This window comes from Epinephelus moara, chromosome 6 (genome assembly GCF_006386435.1).
Source record: "Epinephelus moara isolate mb chromosome 6, YSFRI_EMoa_1.0, whole genome shotgun sequence".
Taxonomy (NCBI): domain Eukaryota; kingdom Metazoa; phylum Chordata; class Actinopteri; order Perciformes; family Serranidae; genus Epinephelus; species Epinephelus moara.
In genome coordinates this window covers 28,361,431-28,386,869 of record NC_065511.1, presented here as the reverse complement: position 1 = coordinate 28,386,869, position 25,439 = coordinate 28,361,431, and the positions used below count along the sequence as shown (strand labels likewise).

General features: G+C 41.3%; 1 protein-coding gene across 8 annotated transcripts in view; it reads left to right on the top strand.

Annotated features, from left to right (window-relative positions):
* The window catches only part of arhgef1b (Rho guanine nucleotide exchange factor (GEF) 1b), a 66,626-nt gene that overhangs the window by 31,751 nt on the left and 9,436 nt on the right, over positions 1 to 25,439 (top strand). For 5 of the 8 annotated variants that reach the window (XM_050047106.1, XM_050047102.1, XM_050047107.1 and 2 more), the window contains 19 exons: positions 4,343 to 4,385; positions 4,511 to 4,616; positions 6,695 to 6,835; positions 10,715 to 10,744; positions 11,651 to 11,762; positions 11,951 to 12,026; positions 12,255 to 12,284; positions 13,195 to 13,395; positions 13,766 to 13,910; positions 16,305 to 16,316; positions 17,074 to 17,238; positions 19,752 to 19,942; positions 20,042 to 20,188; positions 20,524 to 20,606; positions 20,949 to 21,074; positions 21,196 to 21,310; positions 23,059 to 23,159; positions 23,327 to 23,401; positions 23,517 to 23,592. In XM_050047106.1, the coding sequence (XP_049903063.1) occupies positions 4,343 to 4,385; positions 4,511 to 4,616; positions 6,695 to 6,835; positions 10,715 to 10,744; positions 11,651 to 11,762; positions 11,951 to 12,026; positions 12,255 to 12,284; positions 13,195 to 13,395; positions 13,766 to 13,910; positions 16,305 to 16,316; positions 17,074 to 17,238; positions 19,752 to 19,942; positions 20,042 to 20,188; positions 20,524 to 20,606; positions 20,949 to 21,074; positions 21,196 to 21,310; positions 23,059 to 23,159; positions 23,327 to 23,401; positions 23,517 to 23,592 (1,975 nt within the window). The remainder of the gene's footprint in view (positions 1 to 4,342; positions 4,386 to 4,510; positions 4,617 to 6,694; positions 6,836 to 10,714; positions 10,745 to 11,650; positions 11,763 to 11,950; positions 12,027 to 12,254; positions 12,285 to 13,194; positions 13,396 to 13,765; positions 13,911 to 16,304; positions 16,317 to 17,073; positions 17,239 to 19,751; positions 19,943 to 20,041; positions 20,189 to 20,523; positions 20,607 to 20,948; positions 21,075 to 21,195; positions 21,311 to 23,058; positions 23,160 to 23,326; positions 23,402 to 23,516; positions 23,593 to 25,439) is intronic. The other 3 variants (XM_050047105.1, XM_050047104.1, XM_050047109.1) reach the window with 3 other exon arrangements.

Below are 25,439 nucleotides of genomic sequence, written 5' to 3'. Positions count from 1 at the left end.
CTATTTTCATGGCCAAAGAAAGTTCAATCAATATTTGTGAACATGAGCTGCTCTCTCTCAAAGCCAGAAACCAGAGGAGTCTCAAACTTGTGATATAATAGGGTACAAAGTCTGGAGCTGCTCCATAGACAATAAATAGGAGACTGAGTTTATGAGCTCACAGAATGTTTGTTTTCTTTTTTTTACACCCAAATTAGCTTTATTCTGTCGTAGTGTTCTCAGTCCTGAAACAGAAAATGTTCCCATATGCTCTCAGTGTCATCTAGAACATCTTTCTCAGTTGAATGAATGACTTACTTAATTTCGAACCAAAAATTATACAAAGACAAAGATAACAGTGTCTGACAGTGTCTTACATTTCTTCTTTTAACTCACATTATTTCAACAAATTCCCAAATTTATTTACTGTGTGACTATCCCCGGTCTATTTACCACCCGGTTAAATAAATAAGTAATAAACCCACTTTATTTACAGCCCAAGTACCTCCCAGTGTCACAAAATAAATACGCACTCCCCTAACACAACCTTTCCTCATCTGTATATCTGCCACAAATATCTTTCTGTATAGTTTTTAACTTGATTCATATTTATGCTTTGTTTCAACTCATCACGCAGCCCGTTCCACACGTCCACCTCAAACACTGAAATACACAGACTTACAACCCCCCTCTCTGTCACAAAACATTTTTTTGAATATTGCCCGGAAGTGAATTATTTTTCACTTTAAACATGATTATTGCAGTTTTAAATTGAACTCATTGTCATCGTCTGTGGAGCAGCTCCTCACCGTACTTTATGACATCACCAATTTGAGTTTCAGCTGTCTAGTTTTTGGATTTGGGAGAAAGTTGTTCATGTTTACTCATGTTTTTGGACTGTTTTAGACTCTAGGAATAACATGTATGAATTTTGAAAATGGGTGTAGTTTTCCTTTATTAAGTTCCCAGAGTTATGTCTTTTTGCAGCCACAGAAGGATTTGTTTTAAATGTCATATTTCTTAAAAGGAGTTTGGAGTAATATTTTCCACCAGGAGCAAAATGGGAAATAATCCCAAAAGGAATCTAGTTGTAGTTTTGCAAATGGTGACCCCAAAAGATCCCCAGTCTTTGAAACATGTGACCAAGAACTCAGGTTGTTTTTAGATGTGAGAGGGTGTCACTTTTAAGTGTTTTAAAAGTCCTCTAGTGTATGATAGGCATGATCTAGTCCCCAAAAATAAACGTTATTACTGTATTTCATTTCATATATGCACTCTAACAGAGGGAGTGATGTGCTGCTGCTTTAAGGAAGTAGTTTATCTGATGACCTTATGAGATCTGATTCCATTGTCCTAGAGTGTGTTTGGATATTCAACTCTGTTTTTGTTTTTTGAGGGGGAGTAATGGCTCTTTTTTAAGGTTGGGTGCAACTTTTTGGATCTGTAAGGACCTCCATTGCTCTGTTAGGACTCATAACTTAATTGATATTGCCATAGCAGATGTTGCAGATGCTCCATGAATTAAGTGATCAGATTTACATTTGCTTAGTTATGTGGTTTGAAACGCTTCCAGTGTAGTCATATAATGAGAGACTCTAGTGTCTCCCTACAGGCTCTCTTTCTATGTGTTTTATATTTCTGTGTTTCTCAGCTTCAGAGAGTTGTGTCAGTCGCAAATTCTTGCTCCTTCAGTCTGTGCTGGCGTGTATTCTCTAAAAATCAATTCAGATAAACATAGCAGCCAAAGCAACACAGATATTATATTCTTTTTTCATTGTGTAACATCGATAGGAATTTGATATACGGCACAGCTGTAGTCTATAAGTTGAACTCAGGAGAGACACCGTGTGCACATGATTTGTTTGCAAGTGCTCGTCTCTGTTTGCTCTGCCTTTATTCTGTGTCTGTGCTGCTGCAGCCTTCACTTTCTGTCTGTCGCTCGCCATCACTCCTCCCCTGCACACCTGGCCTCTGTCACTCCTCTGCTATATTTCCTCCTCACATCTCGTGCACTGCACTCGTCTGTCAGCTCAGCTGGTGTGTGCTGCTCTGGCTCCCTGTCTGTCTGTCTGCTGTCTGTCTGTCTTTCGTCTGACCCCACAGCTTCCTGTCAGGATCGTGGGAAAGCCCTTTGGGAGGACTCGTCTCTTTTTTTAAACCCTCTGCATCTTTTGTAGACCCTCTGACTTGACGTTGGCCCGTGTGGTTGTTTTCATGTGACAGTGTTTCTCCCATTTGGAATATGGGCTTTTCCTCTTAGTTGTTTTATTTCTAAGGTTTAAATGACCCCTTGTGGTGATGTGTAGCTACTGCACACTTTATTTAGATTCGTATTACTTGGTACCACTGTTTTTTTTTGTAAGTAAGTAAAATTTATTCATAAAGTCACAAAGTGCTTCTCAAAAGCAATATGCAACAAGAAGGAAACCATAGAAGACAAAGTGAACACCCGAGCCATGTAGTTAACACATAAAGAAGAAACAATAGACCCTCTGTTGTCAGTTTATAAGGCACGTGTGGCTGAAACTAATGCAACAAATCTTTTAGAGAGGCATTGTTTCAACATTATTATCATTTTGGTGTATGTAGTTTTTGATGCTGTTGAACTGAATCACTTTATACAGAGAGGTACTTCTGTTTTTTGACCTACCTGAGGCCTTTACTACGAAGCCAGGTCAATATACCCAGGATATCTTTAGGCAGTCTGGCTTTACAAACCCTAACATTGGCCGTCTGGAAAACTGGTGTCTGGTTGACAGCTAGTTCAGTCAACTCCGGGTTTTCCTATCCAGCTGTGTGAGTTCATGTGAAAGAGGCGGGTGTTGTTAGTTACGAGTGACATGATAAGAACCATAAATGAAGCGGCCTACTAAATTTAATATGAAATGAAACCGTGATAGAAATTACATGCGGGAATATTCTGTTGCCGGGACAGCAGAAAGTCATATTCATCACAGTGTAATGTGAACGAGAATATAAGACGTAAACATTGGTAATATTGTCCAAATATCAAAAGATTTTTTCAATTTTTTATTTTTTTTAAAAAGAAGTGTATAACCTGTAGTGTATGCACACCTGAGGGTAAGAAAGGCTAGGATGTGGGGCGCTGGTGGCTTAGTGGTAGAGCAGGCGCCCCATGTCTGTCCTATACATTAAAGGCTAAAAAGCCCCAAAAAATATCTTTAAAAAAAAAAAAGAAAAGAAAGGCTAGGATGTAGAGAGATTGGAGATCAGACCCTCAGTGCAATCCTGTCATCTTCCTCTGGAACTGTGAAAGAAGTCCACACCACAACATGTTTTGCTCTCTAGACAACGTGCTGCAGTTGTTGTTGTTGTTTTTGTTGTTGTTTAATTGTGGCTCACAAACCAAGTTCAAAAGTCCATGCACCGCCACCCACTGTGTCAGGTGTGTAAATGCTTCCCTTGTTACGTCAATGAAAACAGTCTGGCTTTGTGTTATTAGCGCTTTTTATTGGCTATAATTTTAAGTATCGGAATAATGCATAATTATAAAAATGTCCCATTAACGGCTAATTTTATTTTATTTATTGATATATATCGTGCATCCCTGCTCAGAATGTGTCACATAAAACACTTAAAAAAAAAAAAAAAGAGTGCAACTGAGCAGGTTAGGTCTATAAATCCTGCTTCATAGTACGGGCCTCTGAACTGATTTAAAAGGAATGGACAAAATAATAGAAACACTTGCAGCCTCCAAAATGACCCTACAGTTTAATCAACACCTCTGTCAAACAGTTTCAACAAAAGCTAAACATTATAATCTACATGTCAGTAGGATTTATTGCAGGACTGTTGTATTAGACTGCTTTGCATTAGACTTACTAGTAGCTAGGGCGACACGGTGCAGTGGTTAGCAAGAGGGTTCCTGGTCCAGACCAGGCGTGGGGGGTTTGAACTCCAGGTTTGGGGGAGCCCTTCTGTGCAAAGACTGCATGTTCTCCCCATGTCAGCGTGGGTTTTCTCCGGGTACTCCAGCTTCCTCCCACAGTCCAAAGACATGCAGGTTAATTGGTGACTCTAAATTATCCGTAGGTGTGAATGTGAGTGTGAATGGTTGTCTGTCTCTATGTGTCAGCCCTGTGATAGTCTGGTGACCTGTCCAGGGTGTACCCCGCCTCTTGCCCAATGTCAGCTGGGATAGGCTCCAGCACACCCGTGACCCCTAAGAGGATGAGAAAATGAATGAATGAATAGTTTTAGCAAGATTTACTGAATAAACTGGCAACTGAGTGTGGAGCAAAGCAAAGCTATAAATGTTTAACATCTTATATTTAGAATATATTGAAAAATAATATATTATTTCTGTCTCTGTACCAATTTTGTCTCTCGCTCCTTCATTTAGATCCTCAGAGTGGCACTACCATCTAATGTAGCCTATGAATTGGGTAAGTTCTTCTCCTGTAGTGTATTTAGTCATCATATACTCTTTGCCATACACACACACCTCAGTGTCTTCTTCACTGTATCTCTAATTCTCACTCACTCACCTCTCCTGTCTTCTTGCCTGAAGACCGAACCCGTCCAGATCTGCTCCATGAGGACACCCAAAAGCGTTATGCTCAGGAGGTTCAGAGCATGCAGGCTGCTGAAGTGGCCAAACAGCTGGAAGATTTCAGGTGAGGATCCCCATCCTGAACTCTACTCAGCAAGTCTTGTATAGTCTGTTTTTTTTGTAACCAAATTTTATCTAGCACTTTGCATATATGATGATACAGAAGCACAGTTTCATGTTTTTCCTTTTAAACAGAAATATTAACCTTTAGTTTGACTCACCAGATGTAGACGGTGCTTCTGCTATTTGTGTGTTACTGTTTTCAAAGTCCCCTTCACTACAGGAAACAACAACCTTTTAGCTAACAACTTACATGCTGACAATGGCATGTTATGACAAAATTTTGATCAGGCAATAAGGTGTGCCTGCTTTGTTGTTTCAATCAATTGTTGTAAAGGTATTAAACCAGTAAAACAACTCGTGAACGCAGCAAGGAAATGTTCAGATTTCGTTTTGCAGGACTCTCAAACACAGCCAATTAATGTCGCTTTGCCATATCTTTTACTCTGACAGCAGCATGTGCCAGTGACAGTGACTTCACCAGTGTACCAATTAGCTCCACCTCACACAAGCTTCTGTGATATGGTCACAATAATGTTCTACAAGAGCCACATGCAGCTTGCAAACCATCCATGGTCCGGTGGGCTCCTCCAGAGCTACAGTTTAGTCAAGCTTCACCTTAGATTATCAAATTATTTTTGTCTTTTTTTAATCACTAAAAGTTGCATCACACAGTTGACAAGCATCTCCTTTTTTGCGGCATTGTCTTTTGCGAAGCATTAGCCATTTTAAATAACAGTGCTCGCCTCCCCCGCTGCAAATGTTCTAACAAAACAAGCTCCCCTCTGACACTATTTTTTAAGATCAACGTCGTTGCATCATTGGCTTATCGCTGCTCAAGATAATTGTGATTGGCTAAAATTCAAATAAGCCAGCATTTTTTGTCACAATAGAAGAATGATAAGGTGTGCTTCCAGACCTTTCTTTAGCGCTGTCTAGCTACTAGTCTTGACTCCACCCTAAATATTTCCTCTGTAAAGCCACAATAATCGTCTCAAGTCATGATCACCATACTCTGGTTTGGGAGTATTGGTTGATGTGTGTTGGGGGACCTTATGCAGTTAGCTCTGATCACGACATGAGTGTACTGTAATGGTACTCAGGATGGTCTCTGCTTATTAGATACTGAAGTCAATTTATATATTAAAAAAAGATACTTGGCACTATGTGACGATATATCGCCACACAGAAATATTGCAAAACTATTGTGTGTTTTGAGATCAGTCTTCGATATACAAGGCAGCATTTGGCTGCAGTTCACGCAACGCAAAATAAAAATAAACTTGAAGAGATTTGAAACTTGCTTTAAATTAGTCATTTATCCCAAAGGAAGCTATTTTGTATTTCTATTTCACAACCAATTTTACAAGATCTAACTAAACTATAACTATGAAATCTAGCCCTCTCAGTGTAGGCGGGATGATCAGGTGTAGTGTTCAGCAAAGTGTACATATGTAGCATGTAGCAGTATTTTCACTTGTATTCTTCGTCTTGTATCAGCTCAGCTCTCTAAGAACCTCAGCGAATGTGATACCAAAAAAGTACCAGGTACTATCCACAACTGGAAAACCAAAAAAAAAAAAGAGCGAGTCGAGTAGATCCGTGCTGTACCATGCAGTTCCTTAGTCTCCTTCACAGCTAAAGCCATATATACATTTGTCTTTGCTGGAAAGGTTTCACTGTGAACAGCAGAGGTATGAACGCAAGAAAAGGTCATCTTAATTATTCTCACTTTCTCTTTTCAGGAGCATTTTGTTCATGTGATTCTTTTGCTTTGCTTAGTTTTTAACCTGATCAATGAACATTTAGATGAGCTGCCTTGAGTTTAGATGTACAGGAAAATTATTTGATGTGAGGTTTCAGGCTGAACTGTTGAAAAGCAGCGCAGTCAGAGCATGATGATGACCACTGTCTTTGGTGAATTATAAAGGTTTCTATTTTCTTGGAATTGTAGATGAATAGTCATATATTATATGTACACTCACAGAATGGGGAAAGCATCAATCAGTATGCTGTAATAATCCTTTTTGTTCAGTACTAACCTGGCCAAACCCTGGCTTCCTTCTGCTGTATCTTACACAGGCAAAAGAGGATGATGGGTATGACGCCCAACGAGGCGGAACTCATCGACGTGGAGAGCCACTATCCCACTGACCGCATCCCGATGGAGATGAAGGAGAAGTCTGTAGCTGAAAACCTGCTGGACAAGATGTCTGAGACACAGTGAGCGCTCTATCCTCCACTGCCTCTTACAACAGCAAAAAAAAAGCAATTGTTTATTCCTCCTATTAGGAAGAGTTGTTGGCAGCATCATTGTCCACCTACTATAGAACAGCAATGACGAAGGAACCATTTTGTGTGCCCTGAAGTATAAGTCAGAGACATTTCCTAAATGAGATTAGATATTGGTGAGCACTTTAAAAGCTTGCAAGGACATGAAACTCACCCTGTTGAATCATCAGTGCAGAAAATGAACCTACAAAATGACTTGTGTAAATGAACCTTACACAAGTCTTAACACATAAGGAGAGAGGTCAGCTGCAACTTCTAAGGAGCACTTAGGTAGTGTACGCAGCCATTAGTCATTTGAAGCTAAAGATAGTGCCTAAGAAAATCAGTTCACCTTTGGATTCTGGGTCAGTTTCGGATAAATGTAGCAAATAAAGTGCCTTTTTCTGTTCTTACTTGCACTTGAAAATAAATGTACACCACATAAACCTAAAGCACTGTCATATGATCCAGGAGAACAACCATAGACTGCATAAAATAATGGACGTAGCCACTGTGACGTCAGCCTTTGGTTTGTGGACACCCTTTTGAAGCCTCGGGTTCGGCATTTTGACCATCGGCATTTTGTTTTGTTTTGTTATTGGAGCCAGAAGTTACCGTATTTAGACAAGAAGGTGGAGCTGTGGAGGAGCGAGGGGTAGCTCTTAGTCATAGGGTGTGCCCGAATTGCATACCTCTTCTTTTTACTTTAAGTAGGTACTGCAGCTGCCCTTAAAAAGTATGTACTGTTGCATGCAGTATGCACACAGCTCGGACATACTACTGTCTCATAACATTAAGGACCCGAACTTCTACCGTCTTGCTTTTATATCTGTTACTCTGGAGATAAAACAAACACCACTTACCAAGTTTGCCAAAGACGAAGATCAACCTGGAGAGCTCTGCTGTTGTTACTTTAAAGTTATAACTGCACAGATTGTAGATTTTAATATAGTATATTTTTGACAGTGAAATCACATCTGCAGTTCTCCGTCATTATTTTTGTAGTTATGTCCTTTTGTTGTTTGTAATATTGACATCAGTTACTTGAATGCGCTGTCATCCGTCACTGCGATTTGTTGACAACTGTCAAACAGTTTGGGGTCATCTGTTTGTGGCTCCGTTGATGTGATGTATCGTCCGCTGTGCAGAGGACTGTGGGTCAGAATAGCCAGAAAAGCATGCTGGCTTGCGTACTGCAAAATCGGACCATATGTAGCAGAACATCCTGGTATTTTTGTCATACTGCATCTGACATATCTGAAATTAGCAGCCAGTTAAAGACCAAAATACCAGATTGTTATTTCTGCTGTAATGTTGGGCATTTTAACATGAGTGTCTGAAGATTTAAGGGGGGACAATACAATTTGCAATTCAAAGAACTGCCAATAATGGCACTCCCTTCTTGGCTTTACTTTTCTGCCCCAGAGGTTGCTGCTCGGAAAAAAATGTAACGCTTTTTGACCCAAAAGGTCTTGGAACGATGGAACTAGAGGAGCTAAACTAGTAACTAAAGGCATTTTCGGACCAAACAGTTCTGCCCACTGCGGAGCTCCTCCAGAGAGCTACATACTTTCAAAGGCTTTTTCTCTCTTTGCATTTGCACCACCAATAGAAACACTGACGTCATGTACTGTAACTCGGCCGGCGATTAGTATAGCAACGTTACTTTCCCTTTGACCAATCAAAATCATGTTATATTGCCACCGTCACATTTATGCTCCTTAAAGCCAGGACTTCACTGTCAGTCCATTTGCTGGGCTCTCCTCTATTTTGTCTGTTTCGAGCTGTTGTTTGTGTTTTGTGTTGTCTGTTGTTTAAATGGCAAACAGGTTTTTAAAAAATGTCGGTTGCTGGTGCTGCGTTGGCTGTGTTTGACTTGTCAACATACATTACGTCACTCATTGGTTCCTCTTGTGCTGAGAGAGCACAGTCTCTGATGTAGGAGCTAAAAAAGTCTCTCAAAACAGCGTTGTAAGAACCACAATCATTCCTTGTTCCTTGCAGTGTGGACCCAGCAAAAAGAGGGGTTCTTGGAACTATGAAAAAGTTTCTCTGGTTTTAAAACATCTTGAGACACCTTTCCATTTCCACTGCATCTGAAGAACTGTGGAAATGGGGCACATGAGGCCTTTGACTGATTGAAAAATGAAATGCAATTTTCACACAAAAGAGAACAACACCTCTCTGTGTTGTGAGGATATTATTAAAAGTAAACCTTCAAATAGTAATTGGACAGTAGGGAAAGTCCTTCAGTGTCTTCTCTGCTCCCTGCTGCTTTACCTTTGAAGCTGAGAAGATGATTGGTTTGTCAGATAAAAAAAAGTTGGCACTACACTTTCTATAAGGCCCTATAGTAGGTATATTCAGCATTAACTGTGCACATAACCAGTCTACTGCCAGGCACACAGAGACAACTCCAGCAGGAGATGGAGAAAATCAAGCGCACTGGACTAGAGAGCCGGAGAGGGAACAGTGATTGGAAGAGAGCACAACAGAGCAAGAAGGAAATGAAGAGGCAGAGAGGAAAAGATGGAGTCAGCAGTGCCACGCTGGCAGGAAGGCTCTCTCCTGGCATTTTGCCAACCGAAGGGAGGGGTGGTGTTGTTGGTGGGGGGTTGCACAGCGGAAGGAGGAAGGGGAGAGAAAAGGCCAGAGGGTTATCGTTGCTGGATAGCTCCTGCCCTGGACACGGTTAAAGAAAGAAAGCAAGAGATCTGGGGGAAAGTTAATCTATCCTTGACCCCGTGGCCAACTACAATGTGTTATCCTCTACAAGAAGCGAGTGAGACAGAGAGGGAGAGGAGGCCAGCAAGAGGGCAGGAGACTGTCTAACTTCATCTTGTCAGAACAGAGGGAAAAAAATGAACAACAGAAATGAAAGGAGATGCACTGTGCACGAGCAGCACTCGTCCTGTGGATATAACCACGTTGTCAGTGGAGAAGACACAAAAAGCCTGCAAAGCACTCTGTATCAAAGACACGAAAATTCGACTTCAGACTCACTCAGTTACTATCACACACTTGGATCTTTATCTCCAATGCACAAAAGATTCATTCACTCTATTCATTACTGCCAGCAGTCATTTCTCTATTGCCCTCGCACTTCTCCCACACTCTTGCACCCACTGACCCCCGCCTCCCGTTCGACCACAACACTGACCTTTCTCATTGGTCTCTCCGGTCATGACAATGAGGAAACCAGGCCGTTTCATTGGATTATGCAGGGAATTCCCAGGGAAACCCCTCCCACCCTTTATGTTCAGAGCAAAACATGAGTATCCAATTTCCTCAGTCTTGCCTGCATGTTGCATCAGACAAAAACACACTTAAATAGACATTTCCGCTGTGCTGGACCATTTCTGACACCGGACTCCCTTTGCAGACAGCGTACCAGAGAGACAAACCAGAGCAGAGAAAGTTTTAGACAGTCTTGAGGCAGTAGTTTGAATTATTTGCAGATCTTCCAGAGTGCAAGTTGATTTTTTAAATAAGAGCAGACAGAGGTGCAGCTTTTGATGCATCTCTTACTTTTTTAATCTTTTTTTTTTTTTCTTTTCTCATTTTTTTTTTGTTGCAAATTTTAGAATATGTTCAATAGCTTTTGCTCTGAACACAAAAACACAACAATCAGTTCTGAGTTGGATCAAGAAAAGCTTAGTCACTTCAGATTCCACCGGCCCAAAACACAGTTAATACTCAGTCGAGCAAGAGAAAGAGAAAATGCTACTTAAAAAGGAGAGGTGAGCGTGATGCTGCAAGATGAGTGAGTCTGTTTTTGATGTGGTCCCTTTACAAAAGCAACATCACTGATACCTGTCTCTTTTTTTTCAGACCTTCAATTGTCTCGGACGAGGAAAAATGGTGAGTGAAGTTTTTTCTTTTCTGTAAAGTTAAAAAATATTTGCATGAGAGTTCTGCTTGACGGAGCATTTGTGCATGTGAAGCTGATTTGAACTGTGCATGCCTGGGTGTGGTCAAACCACAAGATTTTTGCATACTGGCTCAAGTGCACCAGATTCAGAGAGTTCACATTCAGCTGAGTTCTTCTATAGAAAACGTCCTTTCTACAAGTATATATCATCGTAATGTGTTTAGAGACATTGTCACTGCACTTCAGAAAGATTTTAATACATTCTCAAATTTCTCACGTCTTGATTAATGTGATGCACGTACCGTGAATTATTAAACCCTGTCATGCACTTTGTATGCTTTTTCCTAACCATTTGGGTCCTTTGTGATTAAAGTTCTTTATGTTGCAGTCAGTGTATTCAGACAGCATGCTCTGTAAAACAGAGACACTTGTGCTTTTGTTGTTTGCACATCCCCAGAGGCTCCTCCCTCACTCTTTTCCCCTTCCAACTCCTCTTATTTCTCCCAACTCCTCCTTTGTCTTTTTCTGTCACGTTTTCTCTCCTCCCCACTCTTTTTCCAACTCCTCCTCCTCCTCCCTTCTCCTCCCTGAACATATCCAACTCTCCACCTCCCCTCTTCCCACCTCTTTACATCTGCCCATCTCCATTTTTTAATCCTCATTTGCAAAGTCCATTTTGTGCAAGTCTCTCAGCGTTCTCCTCAGTGGCACCAGAGACTATGCAAATATACTTTGTTTCAGCCTTTAATGTGAAATACACTGAGGACAGATGCACTGCCATGAATTTAAATAAGTTTAATTATAGTCAAAAAATCCTGCAAAACAGAACATTAACACAAGAGTAAAAGCAGCCTTAGGTTTTATTAATGAGCATCTTTCTCTAACTTCTCCCGTAGCCAATCCATCTTTTCAGCGGTGGCCTTCTTCATGAAGCACCTTGGGGTTAAAACCAGGGCAGTTGACAGTAAGAAGTCCAGAGGAGGCTTCTTCAGGAGACAGCTGGTAAAGGTAAGCTACCATCACATCCTGTCAGGGAAACTAAATTTAAAACAATCAGTAATCAGACAGGTGAATAAATGCACAGCACTGTCCTTATAAAACCTTTAAGGGCTGCAGGAATACAAATGCTTCTGCACAGATTTGACTTCTTTTTAATTTGGCCTTCTCCCTTGCTCTCATCTGTGTTATCTCTCAAGAATAAGAAGGATGAATCCACAAAGGGCAAGCCCAGAGGGGTTTTCCCCGGCATCCCCAGCTGGATTGGAGGCACCAGTATGTATTACCTTTTTGTGTCTTAGCAAACATCACACATGAGCCCTGTATTTCATTTCTGTCCATTTCTAAATGATATTCGAAAGTATCCTACATTTACAGATTGCATAAATATTTATGATAGTGTATGATATTGACATACAACTACATGTGGTATCTTTAAATATTGATGTCAATGAATGGCCTGGATATGAGAACATGTTGTCCTGCCCTTCTTTCCTGTTACAGCTGACGTCAAACCTAAAACGGAGGCTGAAGGTACTAGTCGTCCGGAGTTCCCCGCCCCCCCCCCCCCCCTTTTATCTGTAGAATGGTCACATCCCAACTAATCAACCCTTTAGCATGTCTGCATGTCCCAAATCAAACTGGGAGGGGATGTGGGTAGAGCATTGTGTCGTTCTGTTTTTCAGGGGTGGTTGTTTGAAGAATTATGTTTTGTATATTTTGTAATCACCAGAAAAACCCTCACACATGGCTCACATAGTATCTCGCCTGCGGGTTTTTTGGGTGTCCTCTTGCACCAAACTAACCCTCTCATTGACCACAGAGGCCCTGATTGCATCATACTCATCCTGTCTGTTTTTCTGTCTCACAAAGTCCCGTTTTCACTGACTGAAGTGCTCTTAGGTCATGTTTTCATGCATCTGCTTTAGGGCTACACGATATGCGGAAAATATGCGATAATGTCATTGAATCTAACTAACAATATTACTTGAGATAAATAAACAGACCTTAAATTGTACTCAGTTTTCTCCTGCTTTCAGTATACCGCTAAAATACAACAAACTGCTTGTAGAATTTAAAAAAATTAAAGGAAATTATTGAACAAATTGAACACTGAACATTGTACGAAGCCCCTAAAGTCTTGGAAGGTAATATTTTTTGTATTTTTGTGCGCACAAGATAAAAGAACATCACCATTCGGGACGTTTGGGTCTCTGTGCAACTAACTGCAAAGGCACCAATTAAAAAAAAGGTTGCATTTTTATGTGCAGTTTTCTACTGATAATCTCTTGCGGCTAACTCAGAAAATCCCTGCAGTTGCAGTGTCTTAATCACGCAACTTGACATCGCAATGGCGATTTAAAAAATTATATATTGTGCAGCCCTAATCTCCTTCGTCTATAGTCCAGCTCTGTTAAACTTGTCGCTGTCCTCCTGTCTTCAGCTGAAAAGGAGAAAGTGAATCCAGAGCGTAAGGGTCCAGCGCCCGGCAGAGGCTCCTTGACCGACTCTGCAGCTCCTTCCATCCCCAGCAGGAAGCCTGGCTCCACCGGAAGCCCCGCCTCCCTGTCTGGGTTAGAGATCAGTGATGGGTCGGGCAACAACATCAGCACCACCAACAGCCCTGAGTCTTCGCACATCGATGGTAAACCTGCTCACTGACAAGACTGTAGCCACGCTAACAGCTCTGTGAGGCAAACCGGTGCTTTAAGCTAAATGCTAACATGCTAACATGCCCACAGTGACAATGCAGACTTGTTAATGTTTAGCAGGTATATTGTTTAGGATGATCACCATCTTAGTTGAACTTGTTAGCACGCTTCAAATCAGAATATAATGTGATTTTGAATAATCAATTCATAACTGCTTTTTAAAAAATGTGTTAGTTTATTAATTGCTTGCAGTCAAACACTAAAAAGTCTGCGATTAAAAGAACCACTATTTTCTCTTTCAGCAGAAAAAACTGCAACACATAACTCCTCGTTTGTTCCCTCTCCCCTTTTCTAATCTTCCAGGTGTCTCAAGCAATCGCTTAGAGCCTCCGACCCTGTCAGACGGGGGTGACATCTCCCCCGTCGGGTTGGGAGGAGGGCTGACCATCGGCGAGCCCCTCTCACCCATGGACACTCCCACAGAGGAAAATGTGGAGAAAGGTGACAGGTGAGGAGGAAGGAGTTGGTAATGAAAAAGATTTCAGGGAAGTGAGATTATAACTGCAGTGTAGTGACTGAGAAATAACAAATTACAGGATTAGAGACTGTAATCAGATTATAATTAGACTGTATGGGAGGTGTAAAGACTGCATAGCTGTAATGCCAAGGGGAAGGGGGAAGTGACACGTCTGAGGTGCTCAGGCTGAGGGAGCGTGGTAAAACTCCCCCAGCAGTCTGTCCCTGCCGTGTGCAAGCTTTTGTCATGCTGCCCGTTGCTCGCTAGCTAACAGATCCTGCAGGTTTGAGACGGACCCTGACCAGGTGAACTTGGACCCGATCCTACCTTCCAGCCCTTTGCCTTCCCTGTCCCTCATGCCCTCTCTCCTTCATCTTCTCACAACAGCTCGTGTGCTCTCTTCCTTACATCATCCTGTCCCACTCACACTCCTTTCGTGTGTGTGTCCTGTTGTGCATCTCCTCGTGTTTACAACAGAGCTTTATTGCAGTTTTTGTTGCATATAGGCATTGTTTGTGCAGTTCTGACTCTCTTATTTATTTTATTGGATTCAGGTACTTGTTGGTCAATGCACTGGTGTTTCCTTGTAGATACACTGAGACAATTGTAATTGCTACGGTTCTATGGCACTGACTATAGATGAGGCTCTCTCTGCTGCAACTTTCTGTCCAGTAAACAGGTTTGGCATTTAAGTCAGACATTTTAGCTAACAAATAGAAATGGTGATATTGATAAGTTTGTCTAAAGCTTTAAAAAATGTGAAGATTGGCTACTTCATCTACAGCAAGGCAGTTCAGTAATCTTCAGACTGTGCAACTGTTTATTTAAAGCTGTTATTGGTAACTTTTATTAAAATATTTTTTGTTATAATTGCCGAAACGGTCTATATATTCACACAGTAGTACATGAGACAGATAATCTGTGAAAAAAATAATTTTCCTCCAAGAGTCCACTGCATGTCAATGAAAACCAATCAGAGCCGAGGAGTCCCTGACGCCACTGTCATGAACTGCAGTCAAACTGTCAAACTGAGCAGCACTGATCAAATAAAAATCAAGATTCTGTCACTGCATTGCTTAGTTCTCATCTCAAATGTTTTCGGAAACATGTTTTAGTGTACTGTTTAGCTGTAAAATGAGAAAGTTTGTGATCCGGCGGCCATGTTGGAAACAGTCGAGCCAAAACGACGCACTGCCCTCCAGCTGGACCACCTTTCTCATTTCACAGCTAAACAGTACACTAAAATATGTCTCTGAAAACATTTGAGATGGGAAATAAGCAGTGCAGTAACAGAGTCTTGATTCATATTTGATCAGCGCTCACTAGCTTGACAGGTTGAGCAGTGATTGATATGATTAAGTGCTGCACAAGAGACTTCTCAGCTCTGATTGGTGGTTTTCCGTCAGCTGCGATGGATTCTAGCAAATTTGAGACGCTAAAAGAAGGAGGAAGAATTTGATTGTCAGACTGTCTCAAGGCCCAGACACACCAAACCAACATCAAAGAACTAGTAGCAAGGAAGGTCCACTGTTGTGTCGCCTCACATCGGCAGCGTCTGAGCCACAAAGTTGCACTTGAACACACCGCCTGAGAGGAAATATCTCTCCATACCAGCAGGTGGCTGCAGTCTGTATTCATCATTAAAAAGGACTGGAAGATTGGCAGGGTGAATTCAAGATGCTAGTTAGCCAGTTAGCACATTAACAACACAACTTGATGTTGAAAGAATAAAAGAATATGTATTTACTGTGCCCTAGGGAACAAAATTACAGACAGTTATGAAGTGTTTCTAGGGCTCAGTGGCTAAAACACATAATCTTACCTAATATAACAAGTTTGTTTGACCTCACACCCTCCTGACTTTAGCTGTTTGTTTGCTGTGGGCTCCTCCCACCTGACACCAATTCAACATGCTGGTAAACAGCCAACAAGGGCTGACTGTGGGCGACAGATGCTCACTGACCACCTGGCATTAACCAACAGCTGACTATCAGGCCCTCATGCACTACTGTGTGAATGTAGTGACAGTTCCAGACAAAAAGTTCTTCTTATAAAAGTCACCAACTTTAGCTTTAATGGTCAAAAATGGACAATGAGTTTAATTTCATGTTTTAGTTTATGTTGCTCGCCCCGTGTGCTTTCCAAGGTGTCTGCGTCTGTTGTGGCCAGGGCCCGTCCTTTGTCCTGCTTGTCTCCACAGTGTGTGCGGTTACATGTTGTGCCAGGGGGGCTTTGGCATCTTATCTGGCATGCTACTCTGACAGCGGTTAGAACTAGCTCAGGATATCATGTCGGGGGTGTGCATTTGCATGATATGGTTGCTACTGTGGCTAATAGCTGTTGAAAGACGGGTGTGTAACGATGTGGTGTCCCGTGTTTTTACAGACGGAAGACAAGGTGGGTGTCAGCGCCTTGACTGAGTCATGGACATGCTTCAGGCCTTATACAGATCACACAACACACAAATAACACTTACCCACATACACGCCTCACAGTGAGCCCTGCGCTCCTGACACACGACACAAACATGGCTAAGTATCACGTATCTGCTTGTGAAGGAATTAGAGAAAGCCTGAGTGTTGAGATCAGTTGGATGATTTTTAGTGGATGTGAATGCACGTTGTGTGGATTTGTTGACATGAATGACCAGTAAAGTTGCCTTACTGCAAACTCCTGGTACAAATATGATGTAGAAGCAATGCATGGGTACTTCAGGAAATGTGGGAAGTGTTGTAAATGTGTGTTTTGTAGTCTAACCAGTGTATGCATGTCATACAAAACGTCATGCATATTCATTTGTCACTCATTTTCTTTCTCCATCTTTTGTTGATGTGATTCTCTTCTCCTGTCTGTTTTTGCTCTACCAAAATCATTTTTCCTCCTCTTAACCCTCATTATTAACACAAATGTCTGTGCACACTGGCTGCACATGGCTGTTGTCACTTCCTGTGGCATATCTTTGTTTCCTCCTTCTTCACGTCTGTTCTCATTTTCTCCTCGTCAAACCTGTTTCCTCTTTAACTTTTCCTAATCCATCTGTCCTCTCTTGCATTTGTTCCTACTTTTCTTTCTACCCCAATTCCTCCTCCTCTCTACTCTGTCCCTTTCTTTTCTTCATCCCTCCCTCACCCTCTCCCTTCTTCCCTCCCTACAGTAGGAAAGTGGGGCGTAGCGAGAGTGCCCGCGTGGACCGGCACTCCTCTCGCCGCCGTGGCTCTTCCCGGGCCAAACAGTCTCGCTCCCGTAGTGATGTGGACCTGCAGCCGCCTTCTTCCACGACAACGTCACCTGCCCCACTCACCCCCCAGCACCTCCATCCGTAAGATGGACAAACCCCCGTCCTAATGGCTCTCTAATCGGAGAGGTGCACCGCAGGGACAGACAGGCTGTCAAACACTGGCAGATAAAACAGGATGAGGGCAGCAGTCCTGAAATAATCAGAAAGCAGATAAACAAAACAGTTGGTAATAATGAGAATATCGATGGATCAAGCTCACCTAGCTCATACAGAACTGATCGATAGATCGCTTTGAAAGTATATTTAAATTAATCCATGTGAATCAATGAGACTGACAGGTTCACTGACTCATTATTCGCCCTCAGAGAGATCTGAAGTCTTGTGTGAGGGACAGACAGTGACTTACAGTTAAACAGCACTCTTATTTTCAGTGGAAGGTCAGACGCTTAGCTCTGTAGAGACATGATTAGTGATCAATAGTTTAGTTAGTTTAGTAATAGTTTTATTAAGGGTTAGTTTATTTGCTGTTAGCTGACTATAAATTCCAGACACGGTCAGTTGTATTTTGCCTGGACTCAGAGGGGAATGTCCTGAAAATGAACATGACCCAGAGTGAGCCAGCAGGGGTCAAGTTCAGTCAAAGATCTCAGTACATTTCTCTTGTATTTTTTCTTGAGCAGTCCCTACAATGACAGCTGCTGTCATCATGAAGGTCCAGTGGAGAGTGGCTTTGTGCAAATAAAGGCCAACAGACGAATAACAACAAGACTAGAAGAGAAAAAAACACATAAAATTGTAATGGTGTGGATTAAAGATACGATAATAATAATAATACGATAATAAGTGGATCATGTGATGGTTACTGTGCAACACAAAACTGTCACGACTCTTAATCTAAAGGACGTTGACTTGTAGTTGAAAAGCTTCAGTTTGATTTAACCTAAATTATTAGCAGTTATTTGTCTTTGTAAGATATATATTGTAAGATTTTGCAAAGCTGTATCAACCTTTCGGGGTCCAAGGGCATTTTCCATTTATATATCTTTTTTAAAGTACTTGCAGATAACATGACGCCATGTGTTTCATATCAACATTTGTAGAAATGTTCCACTTCGATGTATAATGAGGCCTCAATTTGTTTCAATACAAAATAGATAAAATAAAAATAGGTAAATAGTCACTTTTTAATTCTTCAAATCTCTTGTGAAAACATTATGAGCTGTTGAAGTAACAAAATTAATTAATAAAAATGCATTTTGAGAGGTAAGAAAATGGCTGTAAAGTGAAAAAAAAGAGTGATTAATATCAATTAATTTAAAGATAATTTGATTAAAACAGTTGTTAAATGATGAAAACAGTCATGTTTCATTTTCCTCGTCTTACATTCATCACAGCATTGACATTTATTGTTTCAGGAAAGTGGCCTCAGGGATGCGAGTTAAAAAATAGTTGAAAATGGAAGCGATGAAAATGTATATGAACTGAAAAAGTGACAATTTTTCAATCTATTTATAAACTCGATGGACATTTTATTTGAAACAGTGTCACCCAACTAACATTCATCGTTTATAGCAAGCAATTTTTTGTACTGCCGCCCAAAATCTCAATGAAAACCACGCCCACTGACGAGTTTTTGGATCGCAACTTGTAGGCCAGGCTTCCTCGTGAGCTTTTACCTTGGCAGGATGGTGGCAAAACGTGAGAGGGAAGCGAGAGAATTCCTCATACAAACACTCCGATAGTCATTTTACTGCTAACAACGTTTTTCACTATTACATTCTATCATTTACTGAAAACGTGAAAGCAAGCAGTGTGGTAATACATCCTAATCAAGCTAGTTTGTGATGCTGCAGTGAAAGTGGATTGACAGTGTAAGAGCAGAGTTCAGTAGCCTTTAACTGCTCATTAAAGTGACAATAAGATGCATCTCCTTCGCTAGAACGATCTCAGTTGCAGACTATATATAGCTTTCTCATCACATAAAATGTAATACTTTAACAATATCTTAGTTAAATAGTTGGCTTTGATCTGATGACTTGTCGAGGAAAACGATGAAACATGGCTCTGTTTTTTATCATATGAGGACTGTTTTAATCAAACTGGGTCGAAATTAATCAAATCATTTGATAATTTATCACTTTATTTCTCAGTTCACATGTATTTTTATTGCCTCTATGTTAATCAGTTACTTTTGTTACTTCCACCTCTCATAAAACATACCTTTACTCATGTGGACCACTTGTTTGGGTGCTCAAAATGGGTTTACCAAAGTCTTAGGTTCACAAAAGTACTGTAATATCATCTGTAGTATGTATATGATACATGATATGATACAGCAAAAGCAGTAGGACGTTGCTAGATAGCAAGATTCTCAGGTTAGCCATTATGATCTTGACATCATCCAATGATGAGACATCCCTGGTGTCATTTATATGAAATGCAACCAGCAGGTCACAGCTACTGCTGTTCCACAGCCAACAACCTCCACTGGTGCCACCCACCATCACTTGATAGCCACCTGGGTCATACTTGAGTTACGTTGCACAGTAGGATCCATCCTAAATTATCACTCTCCCACGTCCTTCATTCCTCAGCTCTGACGGACCGGTTACATTCCCTGAAGGGCCCGGCCACTCCCCCACCAGCCCCTCCCCACAGCTGGACGAGGTGGATCCCCGCCTCCTGGAGTTTGAGCAGGACCCGCCCAACTGGAGGGAGCTGGCTCCCCCTGAAGCCCTGTCTAGTCTCAGCAAGAAGGAGACCAAGAGGCAGGAGGTCATCAATGGTGAGGAGAGGAGCGATGAAGCAGCACTTCATGAGAAGGAAATTAATAGATATAGATGGTTTCTTTCTTATGCCGTGTCTACTCTCTGTTTCCTCTCAGAGTTGTTTGCGACGGAGCACGCCCATGTGCGGATGCTAAGTGTCCTTCAGATGGTCTTCTCAAAGCCCCTGGAGAGAGAGGAGCTCCTGACCTCCCCTGAGGTGGCCGCCATCTTCCCCAACCTGGATGAGATCATTGAGATGCACTGTGAGTGCTGCTGCAAGGAGGCCTTGTCTGACCTGAGTTTGTGTCCTCCCAGAGAACTGGGATGCTACTAGTGCTCGCCTTCACCCAACAAGCAGATCATTATGTAGTGAATCTAAATTTGTGTGTTCTGAGCGTGAAACTTTTTTTTATGTGTATTTGTTGCAAGTGATAAAGTTAACTTCCTGTACAACCCGCCTAAGTCAAGAATAATTCAGACATCAGAAATAGTTGCGTCACTTACAAAAAATCAGTCAGTGCCTGTTGAATAAAGAAGAGTTGCTCACTGTATTTCAAATGTAAATTATTCATTTGTTTCCCTTTGGCTGTGAACGCAGATAACTTCTACGAGAACTTGAAGAAACTGCGTCTGGATGACAACTTCATAGTCAAATCTATCAGCACCACAGTGCTCAACAGAGTGAGTCATCATAATCCTTCTCTTTATATTATTCCATCTCTCTTTTCTCTCAGCGTGTATGTTGCTTTAAGGAAAACCTCAATAGATATCTGCTGACAGTTTAATTCAACACAACTCGGCAGTAGTTGTGCCAAAATCTGATTTTGTTGGTTGCACAAATGCTGAAAGCTGTTTATCTATAAAAGTAAAATATTGGCTGTAACAGTCAGACCGTTATATGAGTTGTCTTTGCTCTGTACCTTTTCCAGCTCTTTCTCCATCTGTCCATCTCTTTATTCCTCTCATTCTTTTTTTACTATTGGCTATTACAACACAGTGTTGTTTTGTGTGTGTGTTTTCCAGTTTGAAGGTACAGAGGGAGAGTGGTTCCAGAAATTGACAGCCCGGTTCTGCAGTCATCAGTCGTGGGCCTTGGACCAGATCAAGAGCAGGCAGAAGAAAGAGCCACGCTTCAACTCTTTCATACAGGTACACACACACACACACACACACACACACACACACAGATGCATGGACATGCAAGAGGTCACACAGGTGGTCCAGTACATACATGTGCTCTCACACACTCTGTGTGTATGTTTAATCCCAGGAGGCAGAGAGTAAGCCCCAGTGCCGCAGGCTGCAGCTCAAGGACATCATCCCCATAGAGATGCAGAGACTGACCAAATACCCGCTGCTGCTGGAAAATATTGCCAAGAGCACAGGTGTGTGTTTGGATGCGTGTGTCTGTCCCATGCCTGGTTGTGGCTCACAATAGTGTCAGTACTCTCCTGTGTAGACATCTTTATGAGACCTTGAAGTTTTCACTGATGACAGATAACCTTATTATGCTACTGATTAAAATGTGAAATAGACAAAATCCTCTGTCACGCTATATTTAATTTCATATCATAATAGTAGCAGGGTTGCACCCGACTCAGAATTCTGTCAGTCGAATCGGATTTGGTTGTTCAATATGAAAATTTGACTATTTATATAGTTAACAAGCCAAGATGGCCCTTCAAGCTGTTGCGAGCTAACTACGCTAATGATGATCAGAAATGTGCAACAACACTAGATATCAAACAAAAGTCAGAGACTGTATCGTATTAAGCTGACGTTATGAAGAAGTTGTTATGCACAGAAACCTTGCACACTGAGTCTGAAGCATTTTATTGTTGTATTCGTAGTGAAAATTCGCAATGTGTGTCAAAATAAAAAGACACATTTCCTCATTTGCCTCTCTGCACTGGAAGTTACCTATCTGGCTGTCACCACTCCCTCCCTGTCTTTCATTTGCCACCACGGTTGCATGAAGGAGCAGAGCTGTCCTCCGCATTCTGTGTGCCGTCTACATCCTCCTCTTCTTCTTCATCATCCACCCTGAATATTAATATCTGATCTGAATCATGAACTCTGTTTTGTAGCAGCTGTGTCGCCACATTTTTTCTCACTGATTCTTGGTCAAACGTGTCTTAATAACTCTGACGGATGCAAAAACACATAAAAGCGAGCCTGTTCCGAAAATTTTAATGATGGACAAATGTTTCAGACTCAGTGTGCAAACATGATTAACACAATGTGAGGTATGTCTTTTTAGACGTGTGACAATTTCTGATGAAAAAACAGACTAAGTGTGCAAAGACCTTTACTCAGACCAGCCTGGGTCTGGGTCTGCAGCTGCCTGTACCAGAGAGCAGTGTGAAAGTGAGGAGTGCTCACTCTGCAGCTAAATCTGGAGACTGAAACATGACTGACGGGAAACTAAGGGGTCTTTAACTGAAGATCTGAGTGTTTGACTTTCAGAGGCCTGCCCTAGATATCAGTATACTGCATTTTTGGGGGGAAAATGTAATGGGAAATCGACAGGAATTTCTGTTGTTTCAGCAGATTACATACTTGACCATTTGAGACACTTCATTACATTGATGCAAAAATCCTATAGTGCTTTACTACATCCAGATATCTTAAGGCAGCACGTACCACGGTGTAAACATTATCATTACATCCTCTCTTAATCTATACATCAGTTTACATCGCCCTTTATTCCCTCTATATCCTGTCTTGTTCAACAGAAAAGGTGGAATGAAAATGATTAAAAGTAACAGAGGCTTATCTACTAATAACTCCATGTCTGGTCTCTATGTAGATTTTGCCAGCTGATACACGGGCTTAAATTTTTCTGACAGCCATAGGATGATCTATGCGTTTGTGTAAATGTTTTAAGTAAAAGTCAGTGGCACATTTTTAGATCAGAATGCAGATGATTAGTATGCTAGTGTTTTAAACCATGTATTCATCAGAACACAGGATGAATGCAGATGAACTTAAGCGCACCAGCAAAACATTTAAACAATCGATTACTCTCCATGGCACTTTTTTTTTGTGCACGCTCGTGATTTATGGCTTTTGTTTGGGCTCTGCTGTGAAAGCTGTATTTTCTCCAGCTCTGTGTTTTTCTGTCTCTCCACAGAGGACCCGACAGAGAAGGAGAGGATCCAGCAGAGCGCAGAGTGCTGTAGAAAGATCCTCAACCATGTCAATGAGGAGGTCAAAGTGATGGAGAACCTATTGGTGAGAAACACACAATCCATCACTCAACACGCTGTTATGTGGTGATTGAGCACCAATTGGAGTCTAGTAAATTCATTTTGAGACCTCTGAAGGCCTCTGCTTGTTAGACTACTTCTGCTCCTGTGCCGTCTGTCCTATGACCGGCTAACCTTTCTCTCTGCTCCCAGACTCTGAAGGACTACCAGCGAAGACTGGACACATCAGGGCTCAAACCCAGTAATGAGCTTTATACTGAATATAAGGTGAGGCTCTGTCAGCAAAGTTTGTTTGCATGCAGTGTTGAGCGTTGCAGAATTTAGTTCCTTGACATTTTTGTTGCAGGAAATGTTCTCATTATTCTCACTGTGTCTTTTCCAGAACATCGACCTGACGCATAAGAAGATGCTTTATGAAGGCCCTGTGACCTGGAGAGTCACAAAGGAGAAGGCAATTGGTAAATATATGCTTGTGTGTGTGTGAAATGAATGCTAACTACCTGGGATTATCTGCTGCAGAAACATAAACATTTCACAGACATTTACAAATTGCAGAACCATTTTTTGTACCATTATTCATCAACATTAAACAATTAATTAGGCTCACATTTATATGTATTACATTTAATTGGTGACTCTGAATTGCCCTAAGTTTTGAATGTGAGCGTGGCTGGTTGCTGGGATAGGCTCCAGCCCCCCCACGACCCCTAACAGACCCCCATTCAGAATAAATGAATGAATAATAAAATTAACTATCATGCAGGCATGTGCAGAGAGGGAGGCTGAGGGTGCTCGAGCACGTGCCCAATTGCCCCTTGATGTCCAAAGTGCCCATTTATTTCAGCATAACTTCTCACTTTTGATATACCAAGTAAAACAGCATTATTGCACATTATATGAAATCAAGTTAGAACAAAATTTATTAAGTTATTCTACTGTAGTGCTCTTTTATTTTTTTTAAAAAAAGGGAGCTCCAAATTAAAATATCATCAAGTAGCCATATCATCTTTGACCTGTGATATAAACCTTTCTTCGTGGATTTGCTGAAAGAGTGACGCTGACTATGACCATACAAAGGTTCATATGGTTTAAGTGTACAGTTTAGAGAATTATAAAAAGAAAGTCATCTGAAATTGCTACGTAACATATTCAAAATTTCCTCATATAAGGAATTTTGTTAAAAAATCTGTAACAGACTATATGAAATTTTAAAAGGATTCCTGTTCAGGACGACCCTGACTATGTCCAAATTTCATGTGATTGTTATGAAGGTGGCTTTCCGCTAAGTCACTGCATTGTAGCACGTCAGTGAGTTCTAATTGACGTGTGCCGTAGGAATGAGAGACCGTCAAGCAAAGTTAGGTCGCATAATCGCAATACCGCTCCACTATCTTCCTCCCTGACGCCATGACCATGGTCAAAAAGCTTAGGGCCTCCCAGGCATGCAACACACCTGGCTGCATTTCCTTGCCCGTCTAAATAAGGCCGTGTTTGTACGCGACTGTCAGAGTGTTCACAAGTGGTATTACAGGAAAACAAAATAAAAAGCAAACACAAGGATAATTGGCTCTTTACAGTTACAGGACTATTTCTGAGGCACTCGAAGGGGAAATCAGCTCAAACTACATTTTAAGATTCATAATTTCCTCATTTTTACTTATCATAGCCCCCCTCTGTTGTCGTCGGGTGGGGGACAGTGACAATAGCATGATGCAGTCTGGTGTTAGATTCCATGTTACATTCAGTTTGAATATGGGTTGCAATAATTCAACAGGTTATGCCGAAAATTATGTTGGTATGTGGTGTTTTGAAGTATTGTTTCATGTGCCCGCTTTTAACTTCGAGCACCTGCCCCTCTAAAGGTCTGCACAGCCCTGCTTTCACAGTCAATTATCTGTTTCCAAAAGGTCATAAAAACCCAACAGTGGTTTATTTTGAGATGTTGAGAACATTATTATCAATTTGTTTCTGTTCTCATTTCCCTTTTTCAAATTTGTCAATCAATGTTAGCTATAAGAGGAAACCCAGCTGCAGTTTAGGGTTTATTCATTTGTTTTTTGAGGTCTCATTGGCCCCTTGGCTTCCTTTTTTACAGTGGTGTGAAAAAGTGTTTGCCCCCTTCCTGATTTCTTACTTTTTTGCATGTTTTCCACACTTAAATGTTTCAGATCATCAAACAAATTTAAACATTAGTCAAAGATAACACAAGTAAACACAAAATGCAGTTTTTAAATGAAGGGTTTTATTAATGAGGAAGAAAAGAATCCAAAGCTACATGGCCCTGTGTGAAAAAGTGTTTGCCCCC